Source organism: Triturus cristatus, chromosome 4_1 (genome assembly GCF_964204655.1).
Source record: "Triturus cristatus chromosome 4_1, aTriCri1.1, whole genome shotgun sequence".
Classification (NCBI taxonomy): Eukaryota; Metazoa; Chordata; class Amphibia; order Caudata; family Salamandridae; genus Triturus; species Triturus cristatus.
In genome coordinates, this window is record NC_140585.1 from 744,337,837 (window position 1) to 744,364,397 (window position 26,561).

General features: G+C 45.9%; 1 protein-coding gene across 1 annotated transcript in view; it reads right to left on the reverse strand.

Moving 5' to 3' along the window:
• The window catches only part of LOC146855455 (putative tetratricopeptide repeat protein 41), a 380,695-nt gene that overhangs the window by 190,257 nt on the left and 163,877 nt on the right, over nt 1-26,561 (reverse strand). The window contains exons 5-6 of the mRNA XM_085651143.1: nt 11,403-11,865; nt 5,812-6,051 (exon numbers count right to left, since the gene is read on the reverse strand). Coding sequence (XP_085507269.1) covers nt 5,812-6,051; nt 11,403-11,865 — 703 coding nt within the window. The remainder of the gene's footprint in view (nt 1-5,811; nt 6,052-11,402; nt 11,866-26,561) is intronic.

The following is a 26,561-nucleotide window of genomic DNA, read 5'->3' on the forward strand; positions in this document are numbered from 1 at the left end:
GGTAGACCCAATGGCTCAGCTGAGTGGCAGAGATGGGGAATGACCAGCAAGGAAGAAGTGAGACACAGAGGTGCAGGCAGATGTCACACTGGAAGTGGTTGAGGAGAGTGCCCGGAGCAAGACTGGTACTTTGGATGCGACTGATACACATTCATCTATGCTGAATACAGACATCTGATTATCTAGCATCTAGCGGCTGTCCGACGGGGGGTAGGGGAACAATCTCCGATGGACAAGGGGATACATAGCTTCTTTTTCGGGGCAGCATCTGATTTACCAATGACATGGAACTTACACAAATTTGGTAAGGTGTGCGAGTTTGCTGGGGGTGGCTGATAAGTCCATCACAAGCCCAGCTGGTGATCGACACTAGTGCAGGAACATCACAGGAACTGCTGGGGGCACGATCCTCACCCCTGCCCAGTGTGAACCTTTGGGTGAGTACAGGTGGAGGGGGAGTGCCAGGCCTTATTCTTATTCTATGCCTGAGAAGACCTAGCTGTTGACGCAAACTGTTGGGGAGGGCAGGGATTTAATTGAAATGTGATATCATGGCTGTGGGAGGCGAGGAGATACACATGTTTATGGGGGTGGTGTGACATTGTTGTTTTTTGTTGTATCTATGTGTTTACCCGGTGGGAAGGAATGGGGTTGGGTTGTTGCTGTGTTCTTATTTATACTGCAGTGTGACTGACACGTTGCGAGTGCTTGACTTTTGCTGCGTGAAAGGCCTCCATTTGTGATTCTGCAGTGCAGTACAGCCGGTTGACCTGGTGGTCACACAGGCGGCGATACATAAAGAATTACGACGCAATTTGCCTGACATTTATACAAGACTGAGGGAGCGGAGAGTAGTGGCCAGGAGGGGCTTTTTGAGTCGGGTTGTGCTTCCGACCTTCAGCAGAGAGCAGGTGGACACACTAGACACAGATGTCACTAAAGAGGAACTGGTGGACGCCATCAGAGGTAAGCCCCACTGTTAGTCACCAGGCATGATCGGCATACCCCTGAGTTTTACCAGACTTACTCGGGTTCTTTGGTCAACCACCTCTTAGAGGTGTTTCAGGAGGCCAGGTGAACGGGTAACTTACCAAAGTCAATACGGGAAGCTATGGTGGTTATATTGCCCAAATCACGGCGTGGCTGGCGAAGGCCCTAGCTAACCACCTGAAAGTGGTCATCTCCAGTCTGGTTCACAAGAAGCAGTTTGGATTTATTCAACAAAGTAGCACCATCATGAACATACACAGAATCACTCATGTCATGCACTGAGTACGTGGCAAGCAGACAGAGGGAAGACTGCTTGCATTGGATATTGAGCAGGTTTTGTCACTAGGATATCCTGTGGGAGTTGCTGCGATGAATGGGGTTCAGTCTCCGGTTCATTAAATGGGTTTCCTTGCTCTACACATAGCCTTTAGTGAGGGTAAAGTGGGAAGGTTATATATATCTATTGCTTGGTGCATAGAGTAACGCACCCGAAAGTTTGCCCTCTCTCTCCGTTACTGTTCACCTTAGCAATGGAACCCGTGGTATTCCGACTCTGGGCCGCAAATGACGCTCTTGTTTATTTATGACAACTGAAGCTCTCACTGCCACTCCATCTATGGGAACTGCAAGGATTTGGCGAGGCATCTGGTTTTCGGGTGACTCAGTCCATAATGTTTCCAGGGCCCACCCCCTTTAGGCCTTACCACGAGTGACCCTAAGATGGTAGTTGGAGGCATTCCAATATTTAGGGTTCCAGGTGGTACATACTACTGAGAAACAATACTCCTTTAACATGGGAAGAGTGCTAACAGGGTTGTGTGCCTCTGCGTCCTTTTGGTAGATTATGCCGCTGACTGGGGCAGGTAGAATCTCCCTGGCAAAGATGGTGCTACTCCTGAGGTGCCTCTACGTCTTGCAGAATTCACAGTGCTTGATCCCTCAGGGAATATTTAGGGAACTCGATAGTCTCTTAGTAGCACTGGTGTGGGTAGGTAAGGGGAGCAGGGTAGGCCTGCAGGTGCTAAAACTAGACCCTACACAGTGGGTATGGGACACCCAGACTCCTAGCTGTATTATCTGTCAATGCAATTGAAGCACAGGGCCAGATGGTGTGCTGAAGAGAATAATTGGGCGAAGCGTCTGGGTGCTCAATGAGAAACATCCCATCAGCTTGTGGTCTGACAGGTCACCCTGGCATGGGGGAGTACCATCAGGACAGCATTCTAGGCACAGCCTTATTCTAGAAAGCTACCAATAGTATGGTTGCCAGGTCAGGTAGCTCAGCCGCAAGCTGTCATTAACAATGTGGAGGGAAGGGGGATATGAGTTGCTCAGGGACAAGTACCCAGCTGACAACTGCACCACCTTTCAGAAGGCACAGAACATGTTTGGTGAGGGACCGGGTCAATTCCTACAACTTGCAGCTCTGACTCGGGTAGTGAGGAAGCAGTGGGCTGGTTTTCTGGCTGTGCCATGGGAGAACTGTATGCTGGGACTGACTTTGGACCGCGTGTCTTCCAGGAGACTGGTGCCCCATCTATACCGGGCACTGAGAGAGGACAGACCACAGGCTGCTTATCAGGAATGGGTCAGCTGGGAAGCAGACATATCGGAGCCCATTGCAGATACTGAGTGGAACAGAACCTGTGCCCTGCTGAAGGAAGTGTCCAGTAATGCACGATTTAAGTTAGACCACTTTTACATCTTACACAGGGCGTACCTGGCCCCTACCAGACTCAGTAGAATATACCCTGCCCGAACAGATGAGTGCCTGTGGTGCAAGGGAGGGGGTGCAGAGTTCACTCATATGTTGTAGAGTTGTGGGGAACTCTCTCAGCATTGGCATAGTGTGGTAAGTCACTTACAGAACGCCATCCCAATTCGCATTACATCTACAGCTAAGAGTTGTCTGCTGAGTCTAATCCTGCGCCCTAATGAGGGTAGAGTGCGATATCGTTTTCGACATCTGGGGCTCCTGCTGGCCAATCATACAGTACTCATCCATTGGCTCGCTGCACATGGGCCTACGCTCCAGGCATGGGTAAGGGACCTAGAGGAAGGACCTAGGCAGAACTTAAACGAATGAAAGAAGTCCATAGTGACGAGCAACTGGAGGATGACTGTCAGGAGTGGGAAAGCATGCTACACAATGTTCTTGATGCGGAGGGTGTGGTGCGAGCTGCTGCGACAAGGGGGAGGTGTTGGTACTCCCGCTTAGCAGAGACATTTTAAGGCATGGGCGAAGGGGGTTCTGGCCCCAGGCCCCAGCCTTTAAGGGGGACCCCTGATACTGCCAGCTCTGTTCTGCAGAGATGCTTACCCTGATAATCTTAAATAATTCTTAAACAGGTTGTTTTAAATACCGTTTTCCATTTATTTATTTTTAATGTGGGTGATGTGTGAGAGTCTAGTATGGATATTTTGCAGAGAAATGTTGTGTTTGTGTTTCATGCAACATCCTTAAGGAATATGAGAAATAGGAGGGTGTCACAGAGATTATTTGCGGTAATCTTGGTGAGCTGCGGCTGTGTTGCAATACTAAAACCACACATCACTTTCTCTGAATGTTAGATGCAAACACATTTAAAATTGGGACGAGTGTGTCTGTGCACTGTTAGTGACCTGGCAAAAGAGGGCATGAAAGAGCTCAAATTGGATCATAAATTCAAAGCTGTTTCAGATAGGGGACCCCAAAATACATTTGGCGCTGGGCCCCCAAAATATATTTGGCCCTGGGTCCCCAAAATCCTTAAAATGCCCTTGCCGCTCAGCCCCCTTCGCTGGGACCCAAAGGGTGCCCCCCAGAGCGAGAAGAACCCATATATATGATGCAGACGGGAGCCCAGGTCACACCCCTGAGGTAGTGGCAGAGGGAATAAGCAGCAGGGAGGTCCCTACTGGCATGTGGATGTCGGGTACCTGTGACCCGGGCTTAAATAGCCCCATCCATAGAGGGGGGAGTCGCTGATGCCCCCTGATTGAGGAAACAATGGACTTTAGAAGGACACAGGAGCAACATGATCTAGGCACTCTGACCTCACTGCACAATGAATGTTATGTTGTAACTGATGGCGAATATGTCACTCCTGTTATTTGTCTCTGTTATGTGGCAAAATCTGAAAAATAAAGAGTGTAAATAAAAAAATGAGGAAGCAAAAAGGCACTCAGAAGCTTAACCCTTCTCTGTAACTTACAAAATCCTCTAAACCCATGTCACAAAGTCTTCTGCTGTAGAAAGACACAATATTTCCTCTCTCTGGGAAGACAAAGCTGGTTAATAAGATTCGTATAAATTGATGCCTAGCGTCTATTGTTTATATAATGGGCCAGTATTTTTTACATTGTTAGGAGACAATTTTGATTCTCTCGTAGCAACTTGATGCTTTCTATTGTTGATGGGCCTGTCCATCCCACAGATATTAGTTACCAACTGCTATTTTACTTAGTTCTGATTGTAACACGAGGGCCGCAAGAGCATTTCTAAATAACACAAAAGAGACAGGGAATAGTGAGAGATTGTAGAGGGTGCCACCTTTCCTAAATCGAAATATAAAGTGACATTTTTGTGAGTAAATCACCCACTAGCCAGTCCTCTTCACCAACTAGGCCTTGTACGGAATGGTGCAACTGTGCTTAATAGAATTATCCCCTGAGATTGAGAGCACCTGGCCCATCTTTTTTTATATGGCTATATTTTAAAGCTATTCTAATGGAGCAGCCATTGCTAATGCTCAATCACCTGTATTTACCCTTTGGAACCTTTACTCAGGTAATATGTTAAGCTATAGGAAGGCTACCCTTTGGAACCTTGACTCAGGTGTTACCATATGCTATATTAAGTATAATTTTAAGGATTATTAGCCTGTCTATCAAGAACAACCGAAAAGTACTTTAAAGTTTCATCCAAGGCATCCACATTTAGGAGCTTATTTTGCAAGTGGTGAGACCGCCACCGACAGAACGTCGGTGGCAGTTCCATTGCCGACAGACCATCGGTCTCACCGCCGCATTTTGATGCATGTGGTCGGACTGTAATCTTTCAAGGGAAAGACCGCCGCTTCCGACAGGATCTAGGATCCCATCGGGGTGGAAATCGTAATCGTATCCCTTACATGGAGAGCGGTGGGGCGGGGTGGGGGGGTACTCCACAGACAACAATGTTAAGATAAGGAAAACAAAAACAAAAAAAGAAAACAACTGACCTTGCGCTCGGCAACAGGTAAGTGTTTTTATTTTTTCTAAATTTAACTGTCGACTCCCCCCACCCTGGCCCATCGCTCTTACCTGCACAGGCCGCATCTGACAATCAGATTGCTAAATATAAAATAGAAAATAACTTTATTTGGAGCACAGGTATGACAAAGGTATTGCAGTCCTCACCCTACTCCTCATGGAGAGGGATATGAGGCTGTCAGATGTATCAAACAGCAGTGGGGATTCTTATTGCTTGCCAACATATTTTTGTATCATTGGGTGCCATTTTTATAATGTGAAGATGGACCTGCACAGGAGGTGATGCCAGGACACTGTTATAGAAAAAGAAAAGGATGGTCCTCTTTATTAGTTCCATATCAAAGCACAACAATGTGACTGTATCACCAGCGGCAAGAACCTTACCTCAGCTTCCCTGTCCAGCTACCAATTCCTCCACTTTATCACATTCACAGCATTCACTCAGAAGTACACGAGGACACAGAAGGGCAGAACATAGCATAGCTTTGGACAAATAAAGTGTTGACTGCGTAGACTTCATGAGCCCGATATTTTCTATGACTCGCTTCTTCATTCTAAGAACAAATATTAGATGAAGTCAGTCCTTACCTAGTAATCTGCTCTCAACAGTATCCCGTATTGACCAATGACTGAAGTGCAGCATGCCATCAGGTTTCTCCTGGATCCATTTGAAGGTAGCAGAACGAAACGCAGCCCAATGGATGGGGGTTACTTCATAGCCATTTCTATACCCAAGGGCGTTCAACAAGTAGAATATTTCAGATTCTGCGAGCCCATAGCGAGAGATGCTCAGCAAACACAAGAGATCCACCACCCAGCCCTTCATTCCTATCAAACAAAAAGTTAAAGATGACTCGAACGATAAGTGGAGCAGCCCATAGTATGACAATACTTCTGAATTAGACATGTTTTGAACCATTTCACAGGTTTCCGGATTGGATAACTATTTTTACTCGGCTTATACTCTCTTGTCATTCAAAGAGTTACATAATGGGTAGATTTAACACAATAAATTTGAAATAAATCGAAACGAAAAACAAAATCAATGTTATAAATGTATCATATAAGCACTTGGAATAATGGAGCATCAGATATCCAGTATTGTCTTTCCATACAGCCTTTAACAAAGGTAGAACTGTAAAATATTTTACTGAAAGTGATGTTGGCATGGTTTAGTCTCAGAAGCCACCCAGGATCGTACAAGTGATTTTACTGAGAATGTTGAGGGGTACAGTACAGCATGAGACTGAAGCTGGAAAAAGGACAGTATAAATACCAATATGATATAACCTTGCTTCTAACATGTCTTTCTGGTGCATCACACCTTTCCAAGACCCAGTGGTAGGGTGTGGAGTCCACAAGTGCACTCATGCAATGGACAGAATCTAACAGAAAAACAAAAACATCTGCTATTCTCCCTAAGGGTCATGATCCATAATCACCAGAAAGCCCATAACTTCTTATCTTATGCGAGGCAGGAGCCTTAGCTCTTGCATCTATTCAAAAGCAATTTATTGCAGATAGGGAGCCGAGACCCAGCCTTCATTTAAAGCTCAGCCATCAACTTGGAATTGTTAGCAGCTGATGTGTGAGCACTGTATGGAATGCCGTCTTGGACTGGGGAACATGGTATTCCATAGGTAGGATCGAAAAGGGGGAAATCATGGCATTAAAGGGACAACCACTGTGCAGGTGCCATCTTGAAATGGGAATGCCGATATTCCTCGGTAGCTAGCAGTCTCGGTAAAAGTCACCCATGCACAGAGCTTCATCGGATGTCTCCCTCCCCTGTGTACTGTTGCTGGAGGTCTCCTTCCTTATAAAAGCCGTTCCGAGAGGGTACTACAGTGGCCAGTCTGAGAGGATGCAGCATTCACTTAACTTTAGAGGACTTCGGTTGTAGTTATTCAATGTCAGATTTTTACTTAAATACCTTATTCTTTTTGACACAGCATGCTTTGTTGTTGCGCCACTGCCCCCTACACCTCTCTATCCAGGTAGGTGTTCAAGGTCTTCCTCCACCCACAGGCTCCTGCCTGCGCCTCATCCCTGGTGGTCCAGTGGGAGAGCCTTGCTCTTCTGCTCGTCCACTCGGCTGTCATCTCTGTCTGACTGTCTTTTTATCTGTCTACTGTGTTACTGTATTTGTGCCTGTCTTTTGTCTGTTTCACTGTTATTGTGCCTATGTTTCTGGTATTTTGTATTTATGCCTTTAGCTGTCCTCTGTTCCCTTTTTTCCTGTGTTTGCTGCCCTTTTTCCCGCAGCTGCTGCCCCCGCGGCCCCTCCCCCCTGCCCGTTCCCGCTCCCACCTCCCAGCTGTGCTTACCTCCTTGTTCTCTATTTAATGGTGGCCTCTGCACAGGCGCGCAGTGGGCATACCGATGGCGTGCCGAAGGCAAACCCGTCTGCGCCCGTCCGCGACCAGTGCCAGGAACCCTGGTTCTCCGACCACCCACCAATACAATTCAGCAGCCCTCCATGCATTCAACCCCGGAAGGAACAACAACTGCCAGCTGTCAATGCCTAACACCACCCCGGCCAGTTCTCCTGCCGATACTGCCGACAATCCTTCACCAACCTCCATACTCCTGCGGCCGCCACCCTCCCGCCGGACACCAGCACTCCCGAAGCCCTCAGGTGCATCCTCCTCAATGTGCGCTCCCTGCACGGACATGCAGTAGAAATCTGGGACCTCCTCGACACCCTCTCACCTGACGTCACCTTCTTTGCGGAAACCTAGACCAACCCCACCTTCACCCCCGACATTGCGACCGCAATCCCTGACAGATACAAGATCCAGAGGAAGGACCGACACAACCACCCAGGAGGACTCACCATCGCACACAAGAACGTCCTCCGTCTCCAGCACGAACAACTCCCCGTCCCCCAAGGAACAAGACCAGCCCCAGGACCACCCAATGCGGCACCCTCGCCTACAGACCTCCTGGACCTCGAACCATGTTCACCACTACAATCGCCAACCTCATCGTTCCTCACCCCATCGCCTTCATAGGCTACATACTGCTCTGGACCTCAACTTCCACCTTGACAACCTCAGCGACCCCCAACTCCACTGCCCTCCTGGACAACCTCGCCAACATCGGACTGAAACAGCTCTTTACCACCCCCACCCACAAGGCAAGACACTCCTGAAGCCCTGAGGTGCATTCTCCTCAACGTGCGCTCCCTGCACGGACATGCAGTAGAAATCTGGGACCTCCTCGACACCCTCTCGCCTGACGTCACCTTCTTCACGGAAACCTGGACCAACCCCACCTTCATCCCCGACATTGCCACCGCAATCCCTGACGGATACAAGATCCAGAGGAAGGACCGGCACAACCACCCAGGAGGACTCACCATCGCACACAAGAACTTCCTCCGTCTCCAGCACAAACAACTCCCCGTCCCCCAAGGAACCAGACCAGCCCCAGGACCACCCTATGCGGCACCCTCACCTACAGACCTTCCGGACCTCGAACCATGTTCACCACTACAATCGCCAACCTCATCGTTCCCCACCCCATCGCCTCCATAGACTACATACTGCTCAGGGACCTCAACTTCCACCTTGACAACCTCAGCGACCCCCAACTCCACTGCCCTCCTGGATAACCTCGCCAACATCGGACTGAAACAGCTCTTCACCACCCCCACCCACAAGGCAGGACACACCCTCGACCCTATCTTCACAGGTGGTAACAACATCAACTTCAGCCACACCACGCAACCCCTGGGACAGACCACCACTGCATACACTTCTCTTTCGACAAAGCCAACGCTCACAAACTTACTCCATGCCATCTGTGAAAGAACTGGAGCGAGATCACCGAGGAGCACCTCAACTCCACCCTTAGCCAAGATCCCCCTCCCACATCGACCAACGCCAACTCTGCAGCCAAAGAACTTCCCAGATGGATCACCAACTGCGCAGACAAGCTTGCCCCCTCCACAACTCTGACAGACAGCGCCTCATGAAGGCCACCTGGTTCACCACTGACCTCCAAGAATCCAGACGCACCTGCAGACATCTCGAGAAGCTATGGAGAAACAGCAAACCCACAGAAGATAAAACAACCTACACCTAACCGCCATGACAGAATACCACCAACTCATCAGATCCACCAGAAGGACCTTCATCCAGAACAAAATCCTCGCTAACTCCAGCAACTCAAAGGAACTCTTCAGCATCATTCAGGAATTCACCAAGCCCCCCAGCGAAGCCACAGACTTCACACCCTCCCAGGACCTCTGCAACAAACTCGGCTCCTACTTCCATTTGAAAATCAAGACCCTCTACGACAACTTCAATGAACAGACCACAGACACCGAACCCACTCCTTCCCCCAGCAACAACAGCCAACCTACGAGCTCCGTACGGACCCCGGTCACCTACGAATAAACCACCACGAAAAGCATTCACTCAGGAGCCCTACGGACCCCTGCCCTCCGCACATTTTCCACAGAGCCACCGCCGCCATAGCACCCGAGCTACAACGCACCATCAATGCCACCTTCGAATCGGGCACTTTTCCCGACGACTGGAAACGCGCAGAAGTCAAGCCCCTCCTCAAGAAGCCCTCTGCAGACCTGATGGACCTCAAAAACTACCAACCCATCTCTCTCCTCCCTTTTGCAGCCAAAGTCACCGAGAAGATCGTCAACATCCAGCTAACAAACTTCATCAAAGAGAACTCCACCCTTGACCCTTCCCAATCCGGATTACCCAGCAACCACAGCACCGAGACCGCCCTCATGGCCGCCACAGACGACATCCGCACTCTCCTCGACCAAGGCCATTCCTCGGCCCTCATCCTATTGGAACTCTCTGCAGCCTTCGACACTGTCTCCCACCGCACTCTCACCGCCAGAATCCACGACGCCGGCATACAGGGAACCGCTCCTCGACTGGCTCTGCTCCTTCCTCACTGGCAGACCCCAAAGAATCAGACTCCCGCCCTTCTGAACCCACAGAAAGCAACTACGGAGTACCCCAAGGATCATCGCTCAGCCCCACACTCTTCAACATCTACATAGCCCCCCTCGCCGCCATCATCAGACAGCATTGACTCAGCATAGTATCCTATGCCAACGACACCCAGCTCATCCTCTCCTTTACTAAGGACCCCCACACCACCAGACTCAGCTTCCCGGAAGGAATGAAAGATGGCACATCGTGGATGAGCAGCAGCTGCCTGAGGCTCAACTCAGAGAAGACAGAAGTCCTCATACTCGAACCCTTCCCCTCAGCATGGGACAACACCTGGTGGCCTAACGCCCTCTGCAACCCCCCCCCACTCCCACGGACCACACCCGAAACCTCAGCATCATACTCAAATCCTCCCTCACCATGACCCGACAGATCAACGCCGTCGTCTCCACCTTCTTCAACACCCTCCGAATCCTTCGCAAGACCTTCGAGTGGATCCCCCCTGAATCCAGAAAGACCGTCACCCACACACACATAACAAGCAGATTGGACTAAGATAATGGCCTGTATCCCGGAAACAACAAAACCCTGCTCCGCAAGCTCCAGACCATAAAGAACACTGCAACCAGACTCGTCCTCAGCATCCCACGACATGAACACATCACCCAACACCTGCAAGACCTCCACTGGCTCCCCATCGAGAAGAGAGTAACCTTGAAACTACTCATCCACGCCTACAAATCCCTCCATAACACCGGACCCCTGTACCTCAACTAAAGAGTCTCCTTCCACGTACCCAAGAGAAACCTCCGATCCGCCGACCTCGCCCTCGCTGAACCCAGCACATCCGCAGAGCCAGAGTGGGTGGAAAAGCTTTCTCTCACAGTGCAGCAAAGTCCTGGAACGAGCTCCCGATCAGCATCAGACGCTCCTCCGCTTTGCACACCTTCAGGAACAGCCTAAAAACCTGACTCTTCGGCTGACTCGGAGCTGCACCCCGCTCCCCCAGCGCCTTTAGACCCTCACGGGTGAGCAGCGCGCTTCATAATTCCCTGATTGATGCCTAATGGACTTCATTTGACCAGTACAGTCTGTTTAACTGAATAGGCACATTCCTTATGTTGGGACTATTTTCCTAGCAAGGTATTTCTGCAGCACAGTTTCATTCACGGCTCAGTATTTGTGAAATACAGAAATTCTCAGGAGTCCTTTAACATGCAACACATGCAGAAGGAGTATCAGACTTACCACTGTCGGATCTTTTCTGAGATGATGAAGCCTTTTTCCTTTTGCTGCTCCGTTTCGTTTCACACACCCATCCGTAGTCTTTGACCCAGCGCCTCAGTACCAATGCCCACAGGTCCTGGATGGACTGCGCCTCAGTGTACTCGTCCATACACTGAGACTCGTTCCTGGACAGGCCACACACTCGGAGCTCGCTGGCCCAGGCTGCCAGCTGTAAAGGCAGTGCACTTAACTTGCTCTGAATGAGTTTCTCTAGCTCAAGCTGGGGCATTTCCTTGTATGGCAAGGCCAGGTGCTGTTGAAGGATGCGTGTCCGCGTGCCCTCGTCTAACCCAGGAGCAAGCTTTAGCATGCCCACGTCAGAACGTGCAGCGAGCGATTTGAAGGACAAGTGAGAGGACGCTGTGGTAAGGATGAGTTTGAAGTTGTGGGGCAGGGTCTTCGGTAACCACGAGAATTCTTTTACCTAAAAGAAATTAGAGATTAAGAAATATTACAAAAACTTAACCGTTCTGACAAAGGGCCTGCTGTACTAGAAGGTTTTTAGCTTGCAAGCATAGATTGTGCAAAACTGATGGCTTTGAGATTCAAATCCCACACTTGTAATATCCCTTTGGAAATGGATTTGTGAATAGCTATGTCTGCATTGTGAATCTGTGACTCATTGCCACCTGCATGTTCACCCTATGTCCCTTTGCATCATGGCTTTATTTTTAATTGTAGTTCGCTGTTTTTTAAGGGCCAGCCTGGCCCGGCCAGGGGCTGCAATGTCGGCATTGTCCAAATGTGAATGCAGAGATAGAGGTTTGCTGCCAGTCGCAGGCCACCATCCTTCACTTGTAAACAGTTGGTAGGATTCATTAATATTAACAGGGCAAGGTTTATGCAACTCCTAACAAATGTCATTTTGGTGCTCTGAGAGATTAGTACATTGGTTGCAGTGCAAATATATCCTAGCAAACGTTGCAGATACTGCACAAAATAGCATCGGCAATGGGACCCAAGGACAGCGCAAGAGGAGCACTGTTCTTTCATTCTCAAAGAATGACCACCGAAAGCAAACCCCCAGTCTCCACAAACATTTCTATAACCATCTCTGGCTGCAAAACCTAAGCTCACGGCATGAGAAAAGCCAAGAAAAGAGGAAGGCAGCTGGAGGGCAGTCAAGTACCCTATAAGAGTTTTCCTCAAAGAGAGTGAGGAGAGCTCCCCTGATTGCTATACATTGCCATAGGTCATTCGACGGCTCCTGATAGTTTACGTGGCATAGTATCCTCAAAGTGGGAGAAAGGCTAGGGAGACTACAAAAACACATTAAACACAGTAGCAAACAGTGAATGTTATAAGAAGAGCATCTCTGTCATGCATAGCATTGGTTAACTAAGCAATGACAAGTAATATAACCATGAAATCATGATGCAATCTACAAGTGCAAAGTTTGACTTTATTGTAGCACATGGCCAAACCCCAAAATACTAACCCAAAGTTCCATATTTTAAGGTAATATTTAATACATCTCACAATCAATCAATCAAGGGTTTGTTCAGCACAACTACTCACCCGAAAGGGTCTCAAGGCGCTGAGGTGGGTTGGGGAGAGCGCGCAGCTCCTGGATGTTCATGGTGATTTGTCGGAGAGCCAGGTTTTGAGTTCCTTCAAGAACTTGGAGAGTGTTGGTGACTGTCGGAAGTGGAGAGGGAGGATGCTCCGTGCCCCGGCCGCAGAGGTCCAGGGAGGGTGGGATGTCGGTTGTTTCACTGTTGGGTTGGACGAACTCTTTGATGATGCCGAAGAGTTCCTTGCTCTTGTGTGTATGGGTGGAGATTCTGTCCTGGAGTGTTTTCTTCTTTGAGTATCTGATGTGTTTGTGGTGGGGTGCGGAGGCTGCTTTGAAGTTGTTGAGGTCTGCTGTGGTTTTAGAGTTCCTCCATAACTATTCAAGGCGTCTGCAGGTTCGTCTAGATTCTTGGAGTTTGGTGGAGAACCAGCTGGCTTTCTTGGCATGTGGATTGGAAGTTTTGTTGAGGGGATGATGGTGGCTAAGCTTCTGAGGGAGGCAGCGAGCTGGTCATGGGAGATCTTGTTCCAATTCCTGTGCTGGAACAGGTGTGGACGTATAGGGTTGGTGTTAATTTTGAAGGTGAAGTGGACGCAGTGATGGTCCATCCATGGGAGTTTGGAGGTATGGCTGAAGGTGGTGGAGTTTCCTGATGTGAAGATGGGGTCGAGGGTGTGTCCTGCTGAGTGCCTGGGTTCTGGTATGGTCTGTTTGAGTCCGATATTGAGGAAGTTGTCCAGGAGGGAGGTGGAGTTGGGGTCTTGGAGGTTGTCGAGGTGGAAGTTGAAGTCTCCCAGCAAGGTGTAGTTGGTGGAGGTGATGGCTTGCATGGTGGGGATGTCGGTGATGGAGTCGGAGAAAGGCCAAAAAGAACACTCAGGGGAATGCCCAAATGACCCTCCTATACCTGGGCATAGAAACATCTAGAATATATAAACAAATGGTATAGAGGGATAGATCATGTTTTTGTTTTTTGCACAAGAGTTTATTAATTACCTTGGCAACAAGCCTATTTCTTATGGCAAATTTGATAATTTTTTTTTTTTTATTTTTTTATTTTTTTACAGGCACAAATATCCATCGGTGAGCATCAAAACAAATGGTACACAAAACTAAACACATTTGTTACATAAATACAAAAATAAGTTACAAAACAATACATATATACATACTCATATATAGAGTACCTCATTCCAAAATCTTTTCCCCTAAAAAATATTTCATAAAAATTTACACTTCTCGGTCCTAGTGATACATTCGAAGGTCGTCCTATTGGCAAAACAAGGGTATTAGCACTCTATCTTAATTTGTAATGCCAAAAAACTCATGTTTTAGTTCCAACAATAGGTGGACTCCTTCTTCATCTATGTGTCGACGCGTTCGCGTTTCAGCCTCCACTTTCTTTTTGGCTTCCTCAGGACGGGGATATAATCTGTATATTCATCCAAGCTAAACCAGTCTCACTTTCAAAAAACCGGAGGGCTTCCACTATGGCCCCATTCATCGGTATCGGGATCCTCAATATCCTGGCGTCTTCTACAGTTGACCTGGCATTCTTCGTATTACCTCCTCGTAATCTCAGGTCAATTACTTCTTCGTTCTCTTTATCACCACCGTGCTCCGTAAACGTCCGTCATTATCCTCCTTTCGTTCCAAAGGAAAAAATAATAATAATAATAATAATAATTATCAAATTTGCCATAAGAAATAGGCTTTTTGCCAAGGTAATTAATAAACTCTTGTGCAAAAAACAAAAACATGATCTATCCCTCTATACCATTTGTGTATATATTCTAGGAGTCGGAGAAAGGTGCGCGGGTCCGGGGGGTTTGTAGATGAGGGTGCCTCAGAAGGTGGTGGTCGGGTTAGTCTGTATCTTGAAGTGGAGGTGTTCCATCAGGACTGTGGGCCCGTCAGTGTAGGTGCTCAGTGGGAGGTTGGACTTGTGGGCAATGGCGATGCCTCCTCCAGGGCGGTTGGGGCGGTCTTTCTGGGTGATTTTGTAGCCTTCGGGAATGGCGATTTCAGGTCCTGAAGTGGCGTTCGTCCAGGTCTTGGTGAGGTAGGCGACTTTGGGGGTGGTGCTGTCAAGGAGGTCTTGGATTTCCGCAGGGTGTCTGTGGAGAGAGCGGACGTTGTGCAGGGTTTGAGGTGCAATGGAGTTGATGATGGAGGGTGGAGGTGGGTCCCGGCGAAAGAAAAGGAGTGGCGGCAGGTGAAGGGTCTGTGGGTGTCGTTAGTAAAGAAAGCTTGCAGTTGTTGTTCTTACCTACGTTGAGCGCATAGAGAGCCGAGGTGCTGTAGCGCTGGCAGGTCGGAGAACCAGGGTCCACGGCGCTGGTCGCGGTTGGGTCGCAGATGGGTGCAGATGGGCTTGCCTTTGGCACACCTTCGACTCGACCACACAATGGCCGCCATTAAGTAGGGTCAGGGGAAGTGCGGGACAGCTGAGAGGTGGGAGCACGCGGGAGGGGGAGGAGCCGCGAGGGCAGCAGCGACGGGAAAAACAACGGCGCAGCGGGGAAAAGTGAAATGAAGAGGCTAATGTTCCCATGGTTCCCAAAGCCACCCTAATATCTGGCTACCTCCGTAACCTTCACTGGCTCAGGGTGGAGACCCGCATTAAGTTTAAAACCCTGAGCTATATGTTCAAGATCAAAATGGGAACGGCACCACAGTATCTTAACTCTCTTGTACGTCCCTATGCCCCCACTCGCCATCTACGATCTACCGCTCTCGGATATTTCACAGTACCTAGGTTCAAACTATCCAGGATGGGGGGAAGATCTTTCACTTACCTAGGTCCATCACTGTGGAACACCCTTCCTCTCGCCATACGCAAAGAGACTGTTTACACACGCTTCCGCAGATCACTCAAGACCTGGTTATTTAACCAGTAACTCCTTCTATTACTGCCTTCTATTAGCTACACCTAGTCCGCTTGGCGCCGGGAAACCCTTTTTGGGTAGCTGTTGCGCCCTATAAATTAAAATAATAAATAAATAATATATAAATAATACAAGGGGGAAAAAGAAAAATAGGAGACAAAGAAAAGAAAAGGGCAGGAACAGAGTGGGCAGAGAAGGCAGGCAAAAGAGAAGCAAGAGAGGGGCAGCCTAAACGAAGAGACAGGAGCAGAGCGAGGCACAGGGCCTCGAACTGCGGTCAGCGGGGGGTGCTGGGGGAGGAAGCACTCACGGTGGAGCTGCGCGCTGGGAGAGCAGTATCCTGACCAGAAGGTCAGGGTTCTTGTTGCTTTAGCGCGCCATTAAGTAGGGGTCGGGGGAGGGCGGGACTGCTGGGAGGCAGGAGCGGCAGCATGCAGGAGGATAGGGACCGCGGGGGCAGCAGCGGGGGGAAAAACAGCAGTGCAGAAGGGAAAAGTGAAATGAAGTGGCTAATACAAGGGGGGGAAGGAGAAAAAGAAAAGGGCAGGAACAGAGTGGGCAGAGAAAGCAGGCAAAAGAGAGGCAAGAGGGGGCAGGCTAAATGAAGAGACAGGAGCGGAGGGAGGCACAGGGCCTTGAACTGCGGTCAGCGGTGGGCGCTGGGGGCATAGGACTCACGGTGGAGCTGCGCACTGGGAGAGAAGTATCCTGACCAGAAGGTCAGGGGTCTTGTACAAGTTTAGCATCTTAAAAACACACTCCAGCTTTATTCGTATTAAGCAAATGAGCAACATTTCATTGCAACTATTCTCTCAACAGTTTGCTTCAGTTGCCTTGCATGTTGGGATTTACTTCTTCATAGGGCTTAAGACTTTCACATGGTAAATGTTTCAGATAAGACACCTTTTATATATTTACAAATCAATTATAATTGTAATGCTTGGCACCCCGCGTCTTTATACCCAACCAGTGCAGGAAACGTAGAGGGTGGAAAGACCCTTACCATTAGGAATCATGGGGAGGTAGGTAGGGCATCCACAGATAAGTATAGTAATTGCTGGACATAAACTAGGAATTTTTTTGGTTTAACCTCAGGTCTCTGGCACTGTATGCTTATCACAGTCCTGCACAGCCTAGCATTACTCTAAAATACGCAATGCAGGGGTGGGCAAACAGGGTCTTGCATATTTTCTCTCTCGTGTGATGTAGGACTGGTTTTGCCTTGAGTTCCATAACCTTATAAAAGAACTCCACCTTCGGCTTCGTTCTTCTATATGGTCATGGAACTCCTCTGTGACTTGCAATATCCTTATAATGTACGCAAGGGGTGCTTTATCCCATACATCATGGCATTTATTGCACAGCGGAGTCTTTGCTAATTTTTGGGAGATAAAGTTCTCATGGTTAACATTCATGTCTAGCAGGCAAACTTTATAGTGCAAATATGAAACAAAAATACTTAAAGGGACACATAACTGGCACTGTTACAATAGTAGCTAAGCATGGGAGTCTGAGCAGTTATATGCAGGGCTGACTCTGACACGTCTACGTGCTGCAAAAAAACACATACAATAGACCTGCAAAATATACTGTAGTAAATAAGAAACATAAAAAGACAGCAAGATCTAAATATAACTAGTAAATATAACTAAACTGAAAGATCAAGATGAAAACTAACGTGAAGGGAAAAGGAGACTGGGCAGTGAGACTAGCAGAAGGTGTAAAGGCTTTGAATAGCGCTTACATCAACACGAAGTATAAGACTAAAGAGAGCCTCAGAAAGGAAAGTACAGGTAAACAGCATGCACTGCTGAAGGAAAACCACAGGCTATGCAGTTTTAGGAAAGAGGCAATGGGCTATCGGGCTAAACTGACATCAGGGGTACATAGTTTCAGGGACCAGGTAAAATGACTTCTGCTCAATGACCAGGGTAGCATCAGGGTTGTGCACTTTCAGGAACAGGAATGCACACTCCAGACTTAGAGTGACACTAAGCTAGAACAAGTGAAAATTGTGAGTCCAAAAGCTGCCTTTACAACACAACGGAAAGGCAGAAACAGACATGATGCAAACTGAACGTGACAATTCATACCGTCTCACCAAAGACAGGAGCATAGCACAGATGTTTGTAGAGCTGCTTCATCAGGAATCCAAGAGTATATTAAACGGAGAACAGAAAGCACAATGTATGTTCAGTAAAGGGGTTCAGCAATGGTATTAATTTGACAGCAATACTCTAAATATATAACTCTAAAAAACGTGTTTCACAAATTGTAATAAAACCCAAAACAGAGGATGTAAACGTTGCAGTATCTAGCTGCTGAATGACACATCCAGATGACATAGACATGTCCATAGGCCTATTTAACACTTTGATAGTTCAGACTAGATCCCTTTTAAAATTATCATAAATCTCCTACCTAATCACATTGGGGAGGAGATCAGAAGAAGGAAAGGTAATAAACACCCATCTACCATCTCAAGTTGGCTCTCAACATCCCCCTGCGCCGAGTGTAGACTCCTAGCCTCTCAAGCCGCTTTTAGCACACCTCAGACCATTTCAGTTCATAGACATAACTTTGAACTGACATGGTATCAACATCTTCCATGAAGGTGCTAGCTGCAGCCCCCTGGGAAACACAAAACCTTTCTCCTGGCTTATTCAGGCGTGCATGAAATCTATCATTGTAAGAGTTTCTCGCTGATGGCAAATAACTCTTTCTTTCATTCCAGGATCTCTGGAGCACAATCATGAAGCATTAGCGTCTTTGACCACCACAGTACATCTCCACATTCAGCATGACGGCTCGTAGGAAAGATGGCCCTGAATTATTATTCCCCTGCGTGTTGCCAAGCAAAGGTGCTTAACGAGCATGCTGGACACCATTTCACTCCACAGCTAGCAAGGACTCTGCCATCACCTATGAGGCCAGTAGTTTACTAAATTTGGGTTGGTTTTTAGACCTCTACGGGTATACCCTACCTCCACAGGGTTACAGTTTTTTTCATGTGATTGGGTATTTTTTTTCAAATTAGCAATTCACTTTCCCAATCACACGTAGATTAGGTTTATTGGTCCTGATGAATTGCCCTGATCGATAGTAACGATTATGGCAAGAAAGATTTACACTACCTTACGAGCTGTTTTGGATCATTGCGCCCATATTCAGCCACTCACTGTTTTTATTCATAACGAGAGGACCTTCAGATTAAAAATCCCCATGGTACCTCTGTTATATTTAAATAACTTTTCACCAATCTACCCATAGAGCACCTCCACCCACACTTCACATTAGCATCTTATTTAAAAAGACCTCCAGCACAGCGCCCCCTCGAGGGGTACGTTGGGAATTGCAGCATCGGCCCAACGAGGAGCTGCCCGGTGATGAAGCATGACACCCGTCTGGGTGTGTGAGGACTCTTGCTTCTGAGTAATCAGATCCCTGGGATCTGCTAGCTCAGCTCCCCTCCGACCTACCTGTGTTCTCCAATGACCTTACCCTGAAAAAAACTGCATACACTTTGTGTCCACACTTATTAGTGGACAGGGTTTGGGTTTTTGCTATTTATGGACTAAACAATGGCTATTCAACTGGTTTGAGTGGATAAAGGTGGGATTAATTTGGAAACAGAGACAATGTGGATTATTTGCTTTATTTTGTATTCTTTAATGTTATGGTATTCGTTTGAGGGAGTGCAGTCCGAAATCTTCACAGCCAGTGCAGTGTGAATTTCTCTGAACAGGTATTGAATCTGAAGGGAGTCCAGGGCCGGCTTTAGGGCAGTGTGACTGGTGCGGCCGCACTGGGCGCTGAACTATGGAGGAGGCGCTGTGTTTAGCAATACCATGATTGGAGATATGAGGGGCATGTTTGCCGGTGGTAGTGAGAGAATCCGAGAAGGCAGTCATTGGGTGTGGGGGCGCCAAAAAAGATTGTTGCACAGGGCGGCACAAGCACTAAAGCCGGCCCTGAGGGGGTCTGTGCCACAAGTCACAGCCACCAAGGGTGCACTGAATTCTGAGCCTCAGCATTATGCGTAGGAGTCCTTTAATCAGAATCATAGGTGCTGTGGAAGTTTCATTTATTTATTTACTTACACAATTAATCTGTTTTGCTGTATTACAGATGTGTTTTCTGTGGATGTCATAGTGCTTAAAAGATAAGAGAGGCAGGGCAGTCTTAAATACCATGGGATACATAATGGTTAAATGACATATATACATCAAATAGGTGTATTACTAGATAAGATATTGTTTAGACAGAGGTAAGACTACAGAACACATATATTCCAGCAAATAATATAGTGCTGCGTTTGACGTGACACTACATTCAATTCAACCCTTCTGTGAAACCACAGGAAGTAATAGCACATTACATTCAGCCCTAATGACAGCATAGCAAATGACAACACTTAACTGCAGGCCCAGGTTAAATCTCAGGAAGTGGGATAGAAATGTCCTGTTGTAAGCGAAAAGCTGATATAAAAAATATTTTTCTATGTTTTATTGTTTTTCAATCGTGAATAAACAAGGTAGTGCCTTATTTGAATAAAGGCACTAAGTGTTTTTAAAATACCCCTCACACACTATGAATTCCCATAGTGTCATGCTTCATCATGGGGGTCTTCCCGTCCCTCTACGGGGCGGGGCGTGCTTCGACCAATATATATATATGGGAGCACTGTTGTTAGATGATGGAAGAAGACTATGTGTAAAGTGATGGTGAGTGTGATAGGGTAAGTGAGTGAATACAAAATATTAAAAATCCCCTGGCTAGTGGAAAAAACAGACTTTATTCTATTCCCTAGCTGAGAATGTTAAAAATTGGGGTTGCGTAGGGGGTGTATGTCAATTAGATACTCCCTACTGGGTCAACATGTTTCGTAAGCAGTCCCCACTGCTTTACTCATCAGGACCTAAAAGATATATATGTCCCTACTACACTCAAAATTATGATAGGATTGTATGCCTATTCAAAATCTTCCAAAAATTGGGGAATAATTAAAGGTACATTGACCTTTGTTGATTGAAAATAGCATTTCCATCGACATCTGTAAAGATAAAAGTGTTAATGAAAAGGACATCCGTGAATTGTTCATGTCACCTCAACTTCATACTGTGAAATTTTTGGCTGAAAGGAAAAATAGTGATATATTTTTCTATTGTCCAATGTTTCAATATTCATCGGTTATTTTGGCTTTTTGTATGGCCAGCATACGTGTTTACACATTTGCATTCCTTTCCTTCTTTTACACGAAGAGTGATATATTGTTCGTGAATGAATGCTGGATATATTTCACCAGTAAATTATCAATGACCAAATAACGATGTGCAAAAATATACTCGTTTTTTTCTTATTCGCAGCCAACACTCTCATTCATTCATCTACTTGTGGCAAAGCTTGTCGTCATGCTGTCTACTGGTAACTATGTGATTCAATTGTGGTAAACATGACGGTTGCCTTGCAAACTGTTAGACTATACGAGCACACATAGAGACCCATCTTGACATTTATGCAGTACTTAATAAAACTTGTAATAGCCTATTACGTGTGATCTATTTACGTAGCAAAAAAGTATACATACTTCCTTCGGGATGATTATCCAAATCCATGGGCTGGTATCAGAGAAAGGGGGCTTTCTACCAATTACTGTGGATAAGTAGAAGTATATTTTAGCAGAAGCAGCTACATTCGCCGAATCGAGAGAGGTGGCAAAATAAGCGATGCCTACTTTAAAGACTTAGGCTAGTCTTACTTACATTTTGGTGATTCAAGTCTCACCTCAGCTTTCTGCCGATCCGCTCCGTTACGCGCCTCCCGGCTTCCGAGATGTATTTCAACTGAACTCGTTGCCGGAAGCGGGGCGAGGAACAGCAAAATAAGCTAGTGCGCGTTATATTTTCAAAATGGCTATCCGTATTGGAATGCTTGTTTTTCCAAAGGTATACTCACTTCCTGGTCTATTTCATTCACTGGAACTTGGTTCAATAACCCGTTCCTTCATATCAAATCCACACAAACTGATGTTATATGTGAATATTGGTGGGTGAAGATGTATTCCTACAGATAATTCGATTACCTTAGCTGTAAATCTTCTCAGATAGTTCATGTATAGAGAAAAAAAAAAAACTCGCTTTTGCGAATTTGACCGAATTGTTGTCATCCGGCCGAGAAATCTTTGGAATGAGAAACCAGCCGATTTTGATGAGGTAGTAAATTGGGAATCTTACTTTTGTGTTCATTTGATGTAATGATTTTACAACGATAGTAATTGCGAATTCATTTTTTCGTATTTATGTTATTCATGTGAAGAAGTCATAGCTGGATTGGAGAAATCACTTAGGGGTTAAATTCTTTTTACAGTTGGCCCCAGGGGATATCATCATTCAATCCTTTGACATTCGTTTTAAGGCGGAACACCCATCTTTGTTCTTTTTCTAGAAGGTATTTTTCATTTGTTATCTGTTCAATTACTGTCCAGGTTATGTCATCTGGTGTATGGCCCAGTTCCAGAAAATGTGATGCCATTTTCGTTGTTCCTCTCTTGCACTTTATATTACTCTTGTGTTCACCAATCCTTACTTTAATTGGTCTGGTTGTCATGCCTATGTATTCAAGCATGCATGGACATGAAATGAGATACACTACATTGTTACTATTACATGTAGTAAATTTTCTCTGTTCCCATTTGGTTCCATTTTGAAAAATGATTTCTTTGCTTTTTTTGGTGAGAGGGCATACCTTGCATTTGCCACATGGATGGTGTCCGTGTATCTTAGCCATTGCAGTGGATTGTTGTATATTCTCGATTCTGCGGGGTCTAGTGTGGACGATCATGTCTCGAATGCTCTTTCCTCTTCTATGCGAGAACATTGGTTTTGGTAGGTTCAGATCTGCACTATTCAAGATACGCCAATGTTTATTGATAATCTTGGTGACCTGATTGGAGTTGGTATTGTCTGTTGTAATACAAAAAGGTCTTTTTTCTTCTTCTTCAGATTTAGGATGGATGGGTTCAAGAAGGCTTTCCCTGCAGTTATTACGTGCTCTTTTATAGGCATTTTGTATAATTTTTTTCGGATACTGTCTTTTCTCAAGTTTGTCAGTTAGAGCCTTTGATTGGGTTTTAAAATCGCCGATTTCTGTGCAATTTCGTCGGAGTCGCAGGAACTGACCATACGGAAGATTGTCACGTAGATGTCTAGGGTGGAAGCTCTTGTACAAAAGGAGACAATTTTTAGATGTCGTTTTGAAATGCGTGGTGGTCATAAGTCTGCCATCCTTTGGTGATATGTTGAGATCCAGGAATACTAGTTCATTGTTGGAGATGGTGCTCGTGAACTTCAAGAAATCATCTTGGAGATTTAACCATGTAATGAAACTTTTTGCTGTGCTTTCGTCACCTTCCCAAATGATAAGAATGTCGTCGATATATCGCTTCCAGGTATTAATTTGTTTGAAAAAGGGGTTACTTTGATGTAAGATCTTAGTGGTCTCGAGATGGTGCACATAGAGACCAGCTATGCTGGGAGCAAAAACGCTCCCCATGCTGGTCCCGTGCTTCTGAAGGTAGAGAGTACCCTTATACTTGAAGAAGTTTTCTCTCAGTGCTAAACTGCAGCACTCCATGACGACATTTCTAGGTGTTTGATATTCCCAATCTACCTCAAAAAGGACTTCTTCAATGATGTCCAAAGTTTCGGTGTGGGGGAGACTGGTGTATAAACTTTCAACATCACAACTAATAAGTAGTTGTTGTTGTGGATCAAATGTGAGATTTTCCAATAATACCAGCACATCTTTAGTGTCCCTCAAGTAGGTGGATGTTTTCTGTACCATGGGTCTTAGGTATGCATCTGCAAATTTGGAGACTGGTTCCAGAATTGATCCGATTCCCGATACAATTGGACGATCTGGGGGGTTCTCCAATTTCTTATGTATCTTAGGGATGGTATAAAAGTATGGTGTTATAGGGGATTCTTGAACTAAAAATCCCCCTCTTTTTTCGTTATCCATCCGTGTGTGAGAGCCTCTTCTACCATATTCATTATTTTGGTTTTGATTTTTTCGGTGGGATCCTGGTTTAGGACCTCGTAATTTCTCCTATCTTGAAGGAGACGTCTGCATTCTTTATCATATTGTTCCGTGGTTTGTATGACAATGGCTCCTCCCTTATCCGCAGGTTTTATCACCAGATTGTCGTTGTTACTTAATTCTCGTATTGCATGTCTTTCTTCTTTTGTTATGTTTTGAAAGGTTTTATTTGTAGTGGTGTCAAGATTATCGAGATCTTTCATAACCGCTTTTTCAAAAGCAAGTAATTCGATTGGAAGGGTACAGTTTGGTGGTGTAAAGCTGGATTTTAGTTTCAAACCTGTGTCTCCTTCTTGTATGGTGGAAGTCTCTTTGTTTTTGAAGAAGATTTGTAATTTTAATCTCCTTATAAATTCTTGTATCTCTTTCCATAACAAGAATTTATCCATATTTGATGTTGGCACAAAACCCAAACCTTTCTCCAATACCGAGATTTCTTCCGGGGTTAACTGCATGTCAGTCAGATTTACGACAAGGTTCATTTCTTGCTCGTTGTTGCTCTTGTCATGCTCCTGGTTGATACTTGTGTTTAATCTTCTTCTCTCGGGGTCCAATGGACGTTGTTTCCTCTCCGATTTCTTCCCCTGTTCCTCCCTTGACGAGAGCCTAAAAAATGAGGCTGTTCAAAATAGGGGAAATCTTGAGGTGGATAGCCCCACGGGGGATATGCTCCTTGTGGAGGTGGAAAAGGAGATTGTCCAAAAAACTGTGGTGGATACATTGGTGGACCTTGGAAATGTCCCCATCCTCTAGCTCTTTCTTGGTTGGGATATCTGTAGTTATTCCTTGGTCCTTGCAATCTTGGATTTTTGCCTCTACTTGACCCCGAACTGTTTGAACCGGTGTCAGATGAATCTTCGTCCGTTGTGTCTAGTTGATTTGTTCTGTAATCTTCTTTGATGTAAGGATACACTTTTTCATGGCTGAACCGACTTGTGTCTTTTTTTAGTTTGTTATATTTGCTTTGCTTCAACGTGGCTTCAAAATCATTCAGGGTTTTGTTTAATTCATCCAGATGTTTTTTCATACTGCTTGGTGATTCATAGCTTTTTAGTCTCACCTCTATAGCCTGAATTTCTATTTTGAGTTCTTGTGCCAGTCTGCTTGCTGTTTTAATTATTAGTACGATCCAGTCTCTCGTGCAGTGCCATGATATTAATGACCAATCTTTCTTGAATCTCATGTCTTGCTGGAAGATGTATGGTTCGTTTCGGACGATTAGGCCTTGAGGTGCTGCATTTGCCTTGAGATATTCCGACATTAGTAGGCCATGCAAGGCAGTTTTTATCTGAGTGCGTCTCAACTCTTCCATTTCATCCCAGTCATTATTACTGGTGGAGGGTTCGGTGGTATTTAGTCCCTCGAAATTCCCTAATGATGATAGAATATTTTCTATATCTTCGGTAAAGGTAACCGTCATCTTTACCACAATTGAATCACATAGTTACCAGTAGACAGCATGACGACAAGCTTTGCCACAAGTAGATGAATGAATGAGAGTGTTGGCTGCGAATAAGAAAAAAAACGAGTATATTTTTGCACATCGTTATTTGGTCATTGATAATTTACTGGTGAAATATATCCAGCATTCGTTCACGAACAATATATCACTCTTCGTGTAAAAGAAGGAAAGGAATGCAAATGTGTAAACACGTATGCTGGCCATACAAAAAGCCAGAATAACCGATGAATATTGAAACATTGGACAATAGAAAAATATATCACTATTTTTCCTTTCAGCCAAAAATTTCACAGTATGAAGTTGTGGTGACATGAACAATTCACGGATGTCCTTTTCATTAACACTTTTATCTTTACAGATGTCGATGGAAATGCTATTTTCAATCAACAAAGGTCAATGTACCTTTAATTATTCCCCAATTTTTGGAAGATTTTGAATAGGCATACAATCCTATCATAATTTTGAGTGTAGTAGGGACATATATATCTTTTAGGTCCTGATGAGTAAAGCAGTGGGGACTGCTTACGAAACATGTTGACCCAGTAGGGAGTATCTAATTGACATACACCCCCTACGCAACCCCAATTTTTAACATTCTCAGCTAGGGAATAGAATAAAGTCTGTTTTTTCCACTAGCCAGGGGATTTTTAATATTTTGTATTCACTCACTTACCCTATCACACTCACCATCACTTTACACATAGTTTTCTTCCATCATCTAACAACAGTGCTCCCATATATATATATTGGTCGAAGCACGCCCCGCCCCGTAGAGGGACGGGAAGACCCCCATGATGAAGCATGACACTATGGGAATTCATAGTGTGTGAGGGGTATTTTAAAAACACTTAGTGCCTTTATTCAAATAAGGCACTACCTTGTTTATTCACGATTGAAAAACAATAAAACATGGGACCAGCTGCCGCAGCGCTCGCGGCCTGTAGATATCTGGCAGCCACTGGTAGACTGGTTGGCTAGTACGACAGCGTTGGAAGATGACCAAGCGGGCTGATCGTGGCTTAAATGACGTGGAGAGGTTGGAGTTCGACTGTGGGGTGCTGTAAGTTGTGATCCGCCTGGCATAAGTGATCTGGGATATGGGGTTCGTTCGCTGAGAGGGGTTGTCTGTCGCTTGCACTGTCTGGGCGGGCTGTGGG